We start from the raw sequence: 12,725 nt of genomic DNA on the forward strand, positions 1-12,725 counted from the left end.
TTGCTTTATATGTAGTCTTTTAGTTAATTATTAAATACTCTTATTAGTGTGTTCACAAGTCTCAAGTTTATACAGTGTATTTCTCTTTCTGTAAGCTAGTGTGACTTAATTTTTGTAGGCTCCTGTATAGTCTGTGTTACAGTAATAGTACTACAAGGGTGAATTAGTGTGTTCAGCTGCACTTATCCCTTCATTGAGCCTATGTTCCTAGGAATTTGAGAACTCATCTCCTCATGCCCGTAGTCCTGGAAATTTGGGAGTTAGCTCTTATAGTGGCCTGTGCTTGGCTGAGTTAGGAAGTATGAAAGAAGGAGCTGTCTTTCTGCCATGCTGTATTCTGCTGGCCAGTGCTCTTAAAGGGACTTGCTGGTGCTCCTAAACTTCAGGGCATGCATGGGAATTGCTGTTTCCATTCCATGGGATCCTGCTCTGTTGTCCTGTCTCAAGCTTTATCCATGCAAAAACATCTTTTGTAACATTCTGAGAGTATTTTTGTGTGATCAGTTATGAGTTTTATCCCTTCCTCTGATAGTGGAGCATATTGTTCTTTTTGTTTGTTTTTTGTAGTTAGTACAGGGTTTAACAGGGTCTACAGGGTCTCACTATGCAGATTGGACTCCTATCCACCTGTGTTCAGCCTCCCAAGAGCTGGGATTACAGGCGTGCATCAGCACACCCAGTCTTAATCACCATTTCAGTGTGTCCTGCGGGTGGGGCTGACAACACACACCAGGGATCGAACCCAGGCTGCTGTACTCTGCCTAAGCAGGTCCTTTAGTTCCCTGAGCTCTCTGGCCGGCCCTGAGCGTATTGTTCTGAATGTGAAATTTCTTTTGCTGTAAGATCTAGTGTGCTTCTGATTTCTGAACTGAAAGTTGACTTATACATCTGTATTCAGACGAGATTTTCTTCTTCATTTGACAGCTCTGGTGTCTCCATTACTTTTTAGTCATTGCTGGGATAAAATGCCTGACACCCAAAATTAAGAATGGAAAGGTTTTATTCAGCTCGTAGTTAGTGGAGGTTTCTGTCTGTACTAGACTGGCTCCAGGGCAGAGTAGAACATTGCAGAGGGCAGCAGTTCATGGCAGCAGAAAACAGCAAAGTAAAGGGAGGAGATGCAGCTGCAGTTTCTTGCAAGCCTCTCTCCTTTCCTTCCATGCTAACTGTGAAGATTGGAGCTCCTCTGAGGAAATGGCACCCTTCTTTCCATGCTGATTGCAGACTAGAGCACCTCTGAGGAAGTGGCATGCAGAATCTTTCCTCAACTTGCTTTTATATCCTTTTTGTGCTGAGTGACTCTAGGGCAGGCCCTCTGCACCCTAGGGAGTGGAGTCTCTGAACTGAACCAGCCAAGCTTCCAACTTTTGAAGTGGACAACTTTTGTTTCTTTAGATGTATCAACCACCACACCTGGTGATTCAAGGCTAGTGGGACAACTTTGCCATCTACAAGTAATCCCAGGGGCTGTCCAATTCCACGCTAGCCAGGGGCAGAGAAAAAGAAAGGGATTAGCCAGTTCCTGCCCTCCAAGTATGTTACTGTGCTCTCTTGTCCAAAAATCAGTCACATGGTCATAATTAGTTGCAGATAATGCTGAGGACTATGTCAGGAAGCCACCTGCCAGTCAGACGCTTGAAAGTTCTAAGGTGGAAGATAGTCTCTGCCACACCTTTTTTTTTCATTTTGTTTTCTGTTGATTGCTTTAATATGTGTTCATATTCCTTTTTGAATTGCTGTTCTAAGACTCCTCAGTCAGTTCTCTTGGAGAATTTTAGTGGTATGAGGTGATATTCTTTGTAGCATTACTGTTTTGATTGTCATTTTTATTAGTATCTGTTATTTTGTTTTTGAACTACATCTAAGGAATTTGAAATTTTTGTGTTCAATTCATGTAGATTAATCTTTCATTTATTTTACTTAGTACAGAGTCTCTACGCAGCTCAGACTTGTAGTGATCCTCCTGTCTCAACCTCCCCAACTCTGTGATTGCAAGTGTGTGTCACCACACCTGGACTTGGTCGCCAGCTTAGCGTGACTGGGGGCAGGGCCAGTATGGCCTGTGGTACCAGGGATTGAACCCCAGTCCCTGTGCTTGCCTAAGGAGGTACTTAGTCTGCTGAGGTCATTTCCTTTGACCTTGGAGAATTTGAGCATTTGTATAGATAGTGTGTATCTGCTGGATTGGTTCTCATTTTATTTAGTTGAAAATATCTTTATTTCATCTGTGTTCTTCAAGGCTATTTATGTGGGATATTGAATTTTGGGTTGACTCTTACTTAGCATTTTAATTATTTTGATCCATTTTCCTATGCCTTGATTATTTGTAGTGAGAAGTCAGATTTTGATTATTGTCCCCTGGTATATAAAGTGTTTTGTTTGTTTCTCTAGGTGTTTTAAGCCCTTCTTTCTCTTTATCTTTAGAATTTTGCAAGTTTGAGTTTGATATCTTCAAGTAATCTTTCCAGGGGTTTTTGGGCTTTCTGAATCTGTATGTGTCAGCAAATCAGGCATAGTTTTAGTCAGTATTTCTTCAGATAGTTTTTCTTTCCCATTCTCTCTTTTTTGTAGTTATAAGCATATTAAACTTTTCAGTATTTCTCAGTGTCTGTGCTACTATATTAATTTTTTAAATTATTCTTCTTTCTTCAAATTCATGGAGTCTATTCTGTTATTTTCGATCTCATTCTTAAGGCTTATAAATTTATTTCGAATACTATAGTGTTTCGAGTTTGCATTTGGTTCTTTTTTCTTAGCTATATTTTTTTTCTCTTGTGGTTCTTATTTGTTTATGTTTTAGAATATGTTTTAAGTCTTTGAGTTGTTATAAAGCTGCTTTAAAATTTTCATGTCTTTATTTCTGATTTTAGATTCTTTCATGGTTGATCTTTACTAATTGCATACTTTCTTCAGTATGGATTTTATGTTTTTGTTTCTTTAGATGCTTAGAAATTTGGATTGTTGACTTCAGTTTTGTTAATGATACATTGTGGAAGTGCAGGACTTTTATTTTCCTCTAAAGATTTTTTAAAAAATAAATATGGGCATTTTTTGGAGGTAATTCAGGGCATTGAACCTACAGCCTTGTGTATTCTAGCTAAGAACTGTATCACTGAGCTACATTCCTAGTCCTGGTATTGAAATACTTCCTCAGGATTCTGAGTAGTGGGTTATAGATATGCATCACCACACCAGGTTAATTTTGTTTCAACTGTAGTTAACTTGGATGAAGGCTTCACTCGTTTCTTTTATCTTAGCTTGAGATATTCACTGTCAAGATATTTTAGGGGTCACAATGTGATTGTATACAGATTTTAAGACTCTCTCTCTGAAGTAGTCTTTTCTGAGATTTCAGTTTTCCTCTCACTTTTCAGCTCCAGTGGCCACTGTACTCTGAACTGTGGTTTTTCATGTGTAGGAGTCTAATTTTCTTAGGCATGCTAAAACTTTATGTACATACATGTACTGTGAAGAAAATTAAACTTATAAAATTAGCAAACTCTGTATTAGGAATCATCAAATCTACCTTCATTTTTGACAACTTTTTAGGAGGACTCCTTGGACTCTGAAGTGTCATCCTGATCAAAGCCATGATTTCTTACAGAGAAAAGACACAGCATGTACAGTGCAATCAACCAAAGAAAAATATCCAAAGGAGTATAGGCACACATTTCCAAGGATCCTCCCCCAGAGCAGTCACTTGAGATACTTAATTCACTATTTCAAGTGACAAATTTGTGAAATGTTAGCTGTTTGGTTCTTACTGAGGTTTAGTCACATAGGATCTCTCTATCTGGCACATAGCAAGATTCCAGTATGCCTGAAGTGATTCTCCTGTTTACAGCCTTCCAAGTGCTTTCTAGGGGTTTTTGGGCAAACAGGTATTCAAGATAAACTAAGTGCTAATGTAAACAGCTTAGGTGCAATCCTTTCTTATCTAAGAATTAGGGGAATCTTTCTGAAACCCTTCTTTCTAGACCTCAGCCTTGGGTTCAGGTCCTGTTGAGGATCAGAACCTGCAAAAAGGCTTCGTGAACTCAGTACTGCACCACCCATGCTACTTGCCAGTGCACTGATACAGCCAGTTACAATCAGGACCTCCACAACTGCAGTCTCAGGAGTGCTCATCAGCCAGTTAAAACAATGCCCATTCATGAGAGAATTCCTCTTAGAAACCCTGCACTATCACACGCATGTAGCCTCCACAGCCTGTTTGACCTTCCATGGCATAAATGAGTCTCCCCATGAAAAGAAGGAAAACATCCAGATGGTCTTGAGAGCAAGAATCATTTGATCCTTGTCTTAGTTATTCTTCTCTCTTGCTGGGACAAATACCTGACACTCAAAATGAAGGAAGGAAAGATTTTGGGTCCACGGCAGAGCAGCACACAGCAGAAGGCAACCTTTCATGGCAGCAGCAAAGAGCAGAGCAAAAGGGAGAGGTAGCAGCAGCTCAAGCTGCTAGCTTCTCTTCCCACCTTACATTGTAATGCAGATTACCTGCCCCAGGACAGGTGCAGCATCCACACCCACGATAATCAATCACAAACTACCCGCTCCAAAACTGCAGGAGGCTTTGGGGAAACAACTATACACAAACCGTAACAATCCTTTACTTCCAATCTACTACTTCTGTACTCCTTGGTGTTTGGGTTTTGTTGCTATTATAAAAGTTTGGTATTCCATTTGGCAGGCATTTTATGTCTCCTACTCTTCCCTAGTTCTCTTACCTGAGATTGTATAAAAAAGGGACAAAAGTGTTTTTTTTTTGCGGAACCAGGGATTGAACTCGGGCGCTTGCGCTTGCCAGGGAAGCACTTATTTCACAGAGCCACTTCCCTGATCCCTGTTTTGTTTTTCTATACAGAATATTATTACACAATTTAAGCAAAAAGTCCTATTATGTTTAAGAATCAGTAAGGAAATTCTGAATTTTCAAATACATTAAAAATTACTCTGCCTAATCCTTAGCCTTTTTATCTTAATCGCTTGTCTTTGGAGTGTCCTGGGAAGAGATCATTGACTGTGATCTGTAACACTCAGAACTTGAATTATTTAAGATGTGTGTACCCTGCTAGAGTGGGAAAATAGAGTGAGATCCCTGCTCCATTGCTGTGAGCTGCAACTATTTGAACACAAAGTACAACAAAAGTTAGTAGTGAGGTCCTCTTGGAGATGGCTTGTAGGCAGCATGCATCCCTTTTTTTGAAGATGGAGGGCTTACCATCCTCACTCTGTGCATTAACAACTTCTCACTCTGACTGAGGGGCACAGTTTGGGAATGCAGGCGGCCTTCACATAAGGAGTATGGATTAAGCTCATATGGATATCCTCTCAGAGAATAAACCCCTCAGCATCAGGTCTTATCTTGTGGGTTTTAACTCCATAGAGGGGTCTGAAGTCTACCTTTGCTATGTCTGAGAGCTGTCTATGAATGTTTGTTCTTCCTGGTCCCTTTTAGACAGGGTCTTTTACAGAAACAGGCTTAGCACTTACATTACTAAGAGCCTGGGTTTCTACTCAATACCTTGATACTTGTGGAACTTCAGGCTCCACCCCTAAAATTGGAATTGTGTGCATAGCCTTGGGCAACATATGTTTTTCTAGCATCTCCCATGTACTTTTGATGCACAGTGGTCCTTAGGCAAAGCAAAGAGAACTTGCCTTACTTCTGTTGAGTTTAAATGCTTTAGTTATCGTCCATGCTAATTCATGGTGCTGGCACTTAAGATCTGAGACAGTCTCTTCTGCTACTTAATATATAAAAATTTTTAATTAGAAATTGAAAAGTTTCTGAGCAGTAATGTTTAAGTATAACATTGAAATTAATTTAAATGTTCTATATTCCAGGACCTTTTTTCTATCAGTGCTTATGTGTATGCTCAGAAGCCACAATTGGATATTCATAGCTTTGAAGGAACATTTACCAGGGTAAGTTAAATTCTTTCGTTCACTACGAATATACTCATTCCTTTGTTTTGAGACAGTAATGCTGTGAACTAGAAAGGGAGAAGCTGGAGATTGTGCCTATCTTAAATGTACCCACATCATGTATTATCTCTATAGGTGTGCCCAGTGCAGGTTTTTGTTTTTTAGCATATTTACTATTGTTAAGATCTATCTTTCCTAAACTATGAGTCAATAAAATGAACTATTTTGATTTTGACTTTATATAATAATAGATCCAATATGATACAGGGTTTTGCTATGCAGATCACTCGCTATGCAGTGATCTTCCTGTCTCAGCACCCTCCCCCTCTGGGATTACAGGCTAGCGCCACCACACCTGGTTTCAGTGGCTGGCTTGGTGCAGGGCTGGCATGCATATGGTACCAGGGTTTGAACCCAAGTCTTTATGCTTGCCAGTCGGGTGCTTACACTGACAAGTTATCTCCACAGCCCTAATAGATCCAATGTGAAACCCACATCATTTCTAGCTGTTCATTATCTAAGTTTGTATATATACCTATGTATATATCTAAGTTTTTTTTTTTTTTTTTTTTTTCCCCGTCTTCCAGAACTGAGGATCGAACCTAGGGCTTTCACCCTATAATATCCCCAGTCCTTATTTTATTTTTAATTTTTATACAGAATCTTGATAAGTTTCCTAGGTTGGGCTTGAACTTACAAGCCATCTGCCTTGGCTTTCCAGAGTGCTAAGATGACATGTATATGCCACAGTCTTGAGCCTTAAATGTATGTTTGTTTATGTACCTATATTTGTTTATTTTTCATATTCTTCATTGTTATTGAATCTAAAGCTTGAAGTCCCTATGCCTCTCACTGCCAGGGTTAGAGAGACGTCGTATTTCAAATATTATAACAAATTATATTGTATACCATAAATCAGTGATGGTGAATTTATGGTACACATGCTGCAGTGGGCTGTATCATTCAAAGCTCTAAAAGATTTGTCTTGATTGCCATAAATACTTTATAATAGCTTTTAAATATATGGCGATAGTTTGTTTTTAAATGCTGAAAATGTTTTTAAAGGTTTTCTTTAGATATAGTCACTTTCGATTCATTCTTGGTCACATAGAAGATTTAGTGAACAAAATTGTTATTTTTTGAATTTACAGAGTTTACATTATGTGACAGTATGCCAACTGTGATGAGGGAGAAAGTGAGGTCACAGAGTCTATAGGGGAATGGACATTACTTTATAGGTGCTCATTGCCATATGTGTTGCAGACCAGCAGTCATAAGATGCACAAAGAAACACAGGGGAGGAAGGATGTCATGGTGATAAGGAACATAAAAATGGGTTCTGAAATACATCACAATTTTTGTGTTCTACAAAAGTTTATTGTGAGAAAAGTACATTTTTAAAAGAGAAGTTAGCATATGAAAAAAGATGTTTACAAATAGACACTCTTAATACAATAAACTAAAGGAAGCTTTAATCATTGTGAAAATTTTGGAATATTTTCTTTCTTCTCTCCCTTTCTCTTTTCCCCTTCCCCTCTTATTTCTTGTGTAGCTTGTATCATACTAAATGTTGGACATGTTTTCTGGGCAATATAAGAGCATATCAGAATTAGGGAATGAGAGCATCCTGGTCAGAGCCATAGAGGAGATCATGTGGACAAATGTGCTGTAGTTTGGGGAGATATAGGAGCAGAATGGTAATTAGCTTTACCATAAGAAGCCATCCAAAAATCATTAGTTTAGAAGAGAAATGGTTACATTGATGATTTTAAAGGGTTCTTTTGGACTTCTTGGTTCCTTAGCATAGTAGTGTCCACCTGAATTTATGTTTTCACAGCCTTTCAACATGAGATAGGCCAATAATTAGAGGACATAAGGTCACTTGTAGCTTATCTGTGTCACATAAATATAGGACAGAAGAAACTGCATACTTTAATTTCTCGGGTGAAAGGTATATTGAGAATAGCACAGTGAGTTCCAGAGCCAGGATAGTTCCAACTGAAAGGATATTGCCAGTAAAATAACACTGATATTTTCGAGGCTTTGCTTTCAGAAAAGCGAAAGGACTCCTGAAGGACATCATGAGTCTTGTATACAGACTTGGTGAATGCAATTACATGATGGAGGAGGTACTTTGGTAAAAGTGCAAATCAGAATTGACCATGCAGAGAATATACGGGGGAAAGGAGGTATACATAAAGAATTGGTGCCTCTGGGAAATAAGGTGAGGAGGGAAAAGATGAAATTGATTCTCTGAAATAAGACAGATTCAGAATAGCCATGTTACCCTAGCCCACAAAGGGCAACACTGTAATTCACTGAAGCTGTAGAGTTGCATTATATGCTACTGAACTTTCTTGACCAGTTCTTAGAATAGAATCCCCTAGCAGGGATCCACATACTAATTAAAGTACTAAAAACTGAATGGTAGGAATCCAAACTTTTCAGTTAGTAAAAATCCTCCTAAATCAAGCAAAGCGTAGGGGCTGGGGAGATGGCTCAATAGAATAAGCGCTTCCCTGGCAAGCACAAGGGCCTGGGCCTGAGTTCAATGCCCAGTTCCGCAAAAAAACAAAAACAAAAAAACTGCCTTAAGTGTTTCCAAAACACAGGCACACCGTGTGAGTGACAGCCTCTGCTGTGCCCTTGGGACCCCTCTGGAGGAACCCTCAAGTCTGCCCAGTGAGGTAGCAAAACCCAGGCACACTGTGTGAGTGACAGCCTCTGCTGTGCCTTCGGGACCCCTCTGGAGGAACCCCCAAGTCTGCCCAGTGAGGTAAAACTTCTGCAACACATTCTGGACCCCCAGATCCAACCCAAGCCCAGGCCCAGTGTAAGATTCAGGCTCCTGTGTGCCCCCTAGATCTGCACCCAAATTTCAGTAAGTGCTAAGGTTATAACTGCATCAAAGCTCTACACAAAAGGTCAGAGATCATTGCTATATGAAATGACAAAGAGAAGGAGCAAAATGCAATCTCAGGCCTAAGGCCCACACAAAACAAGTGCAGAGGACACTGGCTCAGCCGAAATGAATGAATAGTGTCTGAAGTAAACAAACAACAGCAGAAAGGTATAGAGGAACTCAGATCAGAATTAATCTCTCAAATAAAAAAAGAAATCTCTTAATAGCATCTGAAGTAAAGAATCAAATGCAGAAATGTGGAGGAAATCAGATCAGAAATAATCTCTGCAGTAAAAGAATTAATAACTGCTTCTGAAGACACTGAGAAAAAGGGGAGATGGGAAAAGCAACAGATTCCTTGAATGAGCAATACAGGAAAGAAATAGATCACATGAAGCAGAGTCAAAGAGATACAGAGGAATTTAAAATTGCAATCACAAGCTTGCAAACCCATTTGAGTGAAAGTGAAGATAGAGTTTCAGATCTTGAAGATGCTGTCACAGCTAGTGAAAAGGTAAGAAAAGATCTTTTAAAAACAACTAGGATACAGGAAAAAATAATACATCACCTGAAAGAATGCAGAGATGAACAAAGTGAGACTAATAGGCATCAGTGAGAAAGAAAGAGTCAATACAAATGATATAAAAAGAATATGGACAGAAGTAATAGCAGAAAACTTCCCAAATACGAGGAAGCGATCTGACATTTAGGTAACTGAAGCATATAGAACTCCAAATAAATACAACCCAATTAAAAACAAACCCAGACATATAATAGTCAAGATCCCACAAATCCAGCATAAGAACAATATACTGAAATCCACTAGAGAAAAGAAACAGATCACCTTGAATGGAAAACCAATCAGAATAACGGCAGATTTCTCTTCACAAACCATGAAGGCAAGAAGAGCATGGAGCAGAGTATAAGTCCTCTATGGAAACAAATTCCAACCCAGACTACTATACTGTGCAAAACTCTCAAGTTTCACGCAGAAGTGAACTACTTCCATGACAAAGAACAACTAAAGAATTTCATGATGACAAAGCCAACCCTACGTAGACTACTAAAAGATGGTCTAGAGGGAGAAGAAAATGATCAGAACTCCACAAACAAGAATAGAAGGAACCCACTAAACAGGGCAAACAATTAAACACAGGAGAAAAAGGAGTATACAACAGCAGGTAAATAACATGTCAATCATAAGTCAACACATCACTTATAACCATCAGTGTAAATGGACTCAATTCACCAATTAAGAGAAATAGATTGGCACAGTGGATAAGGAAACAAAATCCAGCAATATGCTGTATACAAGAAACGTATTTAACTCATAAAGATATTTATAGGCTGAAAGTCAAAGGATGGAAAACAATACTACATGCACCAGCACCTCAGAAAAAAGCAGGGGCTGGGGAGATGGCTCAGTAGAATAAGTGCTTGCCTGGCAAGTACAAGGGCCTGAGATCAATCCCCGGTTCTGAAAAAAAAAAAAAAAAAAAAAAAAAAAAAGCAGAGGTAGCAGTCCTGTTCTCAGACAGTCTCAACTTCAAACCAAAAATGAATAAACGAAATAAAAAAAAGCACTATATACTGCCTGGGGAAAAATTCAATAGGAAGAGGTAACACTCATAAATGTGTACACACCAAACACGGGAGCACCCAACTATATGAGATGAATCTTAATAGACATGTAAAATCTGATATCCAATACCACAATCTTAACAGGAGACCTTAACACCCCCAAATCCCAAAAAGATAGGTCAAGCAGACAAAAAGTTAGCAAAGAAGTAGCAGAACTGAACAAGAGTTTGGAACAAATGGACTTAGTGGACATAAACAGAGTGTTGCACCCAACAACAGCTGAATATACATTTTTTTCAGCTGCACATGGGTCATTTTCTAAAATAGACCACATACTGCTCCATAGGTCATGCTTAAGTTTATGCAAGAAAACAGAAATTATCCCATGCATATTATCTGACCGCAGTGCAATGCAACTGGAAATAAACGAGACAAAAAACAGAAGAACCCCGTAAATACATGGAGCTTAAACAATACCTACTCAGCAACCAATGGGTCATAGATGAAATTAAACAAGTAATTCAACAATATCTACAATTCAATGAAAATTCAACCACAACTTCTCAGAACTCATGGGATACGATGAAAGCAGTTCTTAGATGGAAGTTCATAGCTGTGAACTCACATATTGGGAAAACAGAATGGGAACAAATAAACACCCTAGTGATGCACCTTCAACATCTAGAAAAGGAAGAGCAAACCAAACCCAGAGCCCAAAGATGGGAAGAAATCATAAAGATTAGAGCAGAAATTAATTCAATTGAAATGAAGAAAACAGTTCAAAGAATTAAAGGATCAAAAAGCTGGTTCTTTGAAAGATTAAATAAAATCAATAAGTCCCTAGCTAACCCCATCAAAAAGTGGATAGAGAAAATTCAAATACAAACAACACGGAATCAAAAGGATATACTTACTACAGACTCAGTGGAAATTCAGAAGGTTGTCAGTAGCTACTTTCAGAACCTTTCCTATAAGACAATAAAAGACATAGAAGAAATGGACAGATTTTTAGAAAGGTACAAATTACTAAAACTGAATCACGAATATATAACAACTCTCAATAATGCAGTAACAGCCAGTGAAATGCTAAATGGAATAAAAAGCCTACCAACAAAGAAAAGTCCAGGTCCTGTTGGATTCTTAGCTGAATTTTATAAGACATTCATAGAAGATGTAATCCCAATACTCCTGAAACTCTTCAGTGAAATTGAAAGGAAAGCAGTCCTCGCAAAATCATTCCTGGAGGCAAGTATTATGCTAATATCAAAACCAGGGAAAGACCCAACTAAAAAAGAGAACTACAGGCCAATCTCCCTCATGAACATAGATGCCAAAATCCTCAATAAAATCCTAGCAAATAGAATACAGCAGTTCATCAATAAGATTATATCCCATGACCAGATAGGATTCATCCCAGGGATACAAGTGTGGTTCAATATACAGAAATCTATAAATGTAATACACTATATTAATAGAGCCAAATCTAAAAACCACATGATCATCTCAATTGATGCAGAAAAGGCTTTTGACAAAGTCCAGCACTCATTTATGTTCAAAGTCCTACAAAAAATTGGAACAGATGGCCTCTACTTAGTCTGATAAAAGCCATCTATGACAACCCAACGACTGTCATAATTCTAAATGTGGAAAAACTGAAATCTTTTACTCTGAGATCTGGTACAAGAGAAGGATGTCCTGTATCACCCCTCCTATTCAATATAATTCTGGAATCATTAGCTAGGGCCATTAGACAAGAGAGAGAAAAGGAAAAAGAATAGGTATAGAAGATGTTAATTTATCATTATTTGCAAATGATATGATACTTTATTTGGAAGATCTAAAAAACTCCTCTAAGAAGCTACTAGAGTTGATACAGAAATTCAGTAGCATAGCAGGATACAAAGTAAATACCCAAAAGTCAGTAGCATTCCTGTACACAGATAGCAAACACACTGACAGGGAAATTAGAGAAACAATACCTTTTATAATAACACGGAGGAAAATGAAATACCCTGAAATTCATCTAACAAAAGAAGTCAAAGATCTTTTCAAGAAAAATTTCATTATTCTGAAAGGAGATCATAGAGGATTTCAGAAATTGGAAAGATATTCCCTGTTACTTGATAGGAGGAACCAACATTGTGAAGATGGCCGTACTCCCAAAATTGCTGCACAGATTTAATGCAGTCCCTATCAAACTACCATCAATATACCTCATAGACCTAGAGAAATCATTCTAAAAATTTATATGGAACTAGAAAAGACCTAGAATTGCAAAGACAATTTTGGGCAACAAAGACAAGGCAGGAGG

At 38.4% G+C, this 12,725-nt stretch overlaps 1 protein-coding gene across 7 annotated transcripts in view; it reads left to right on the plus strand.

Annotated features, from left to right (window-relative positions):
- Atp9b (ATPase phospholipid transporting 9B (putative)) overlaps window positions 1-12,725 on the plus strand; it is a 449,279-nt gene that overhangs the window by 178,745 nt on the left and 257,809 nt on the right. For all 7 annotated transcript variants that reach the window (XM_023700057.1, XM_023700058.1, XM_023700059.1 and 4 more), the window contains exon 9: window positions 5,851-5,931. In XM_023700057.1, the coding sequence (XP_023555825.1) occupies window positions 5,851-5,931 (81 nt within the window). The remainder of the gene's footprint in view (window positions 1-5,850; window positions 5,932-12,725) is intronic.

This window comes from Octodon degus, unplaced genomic scaffold (assembly GCF_000260255.1).
Source record: "Octodon degus isolate 3935 unplaced genomic scaffold, OctDeg1.0 scaffold00120, whole genome shotgun sequence".
NCBI lineage: Eukaryota > Metazoa > Chordata > Mammalia > Rodentia > Octodontidae > Octodon > Octodon degus.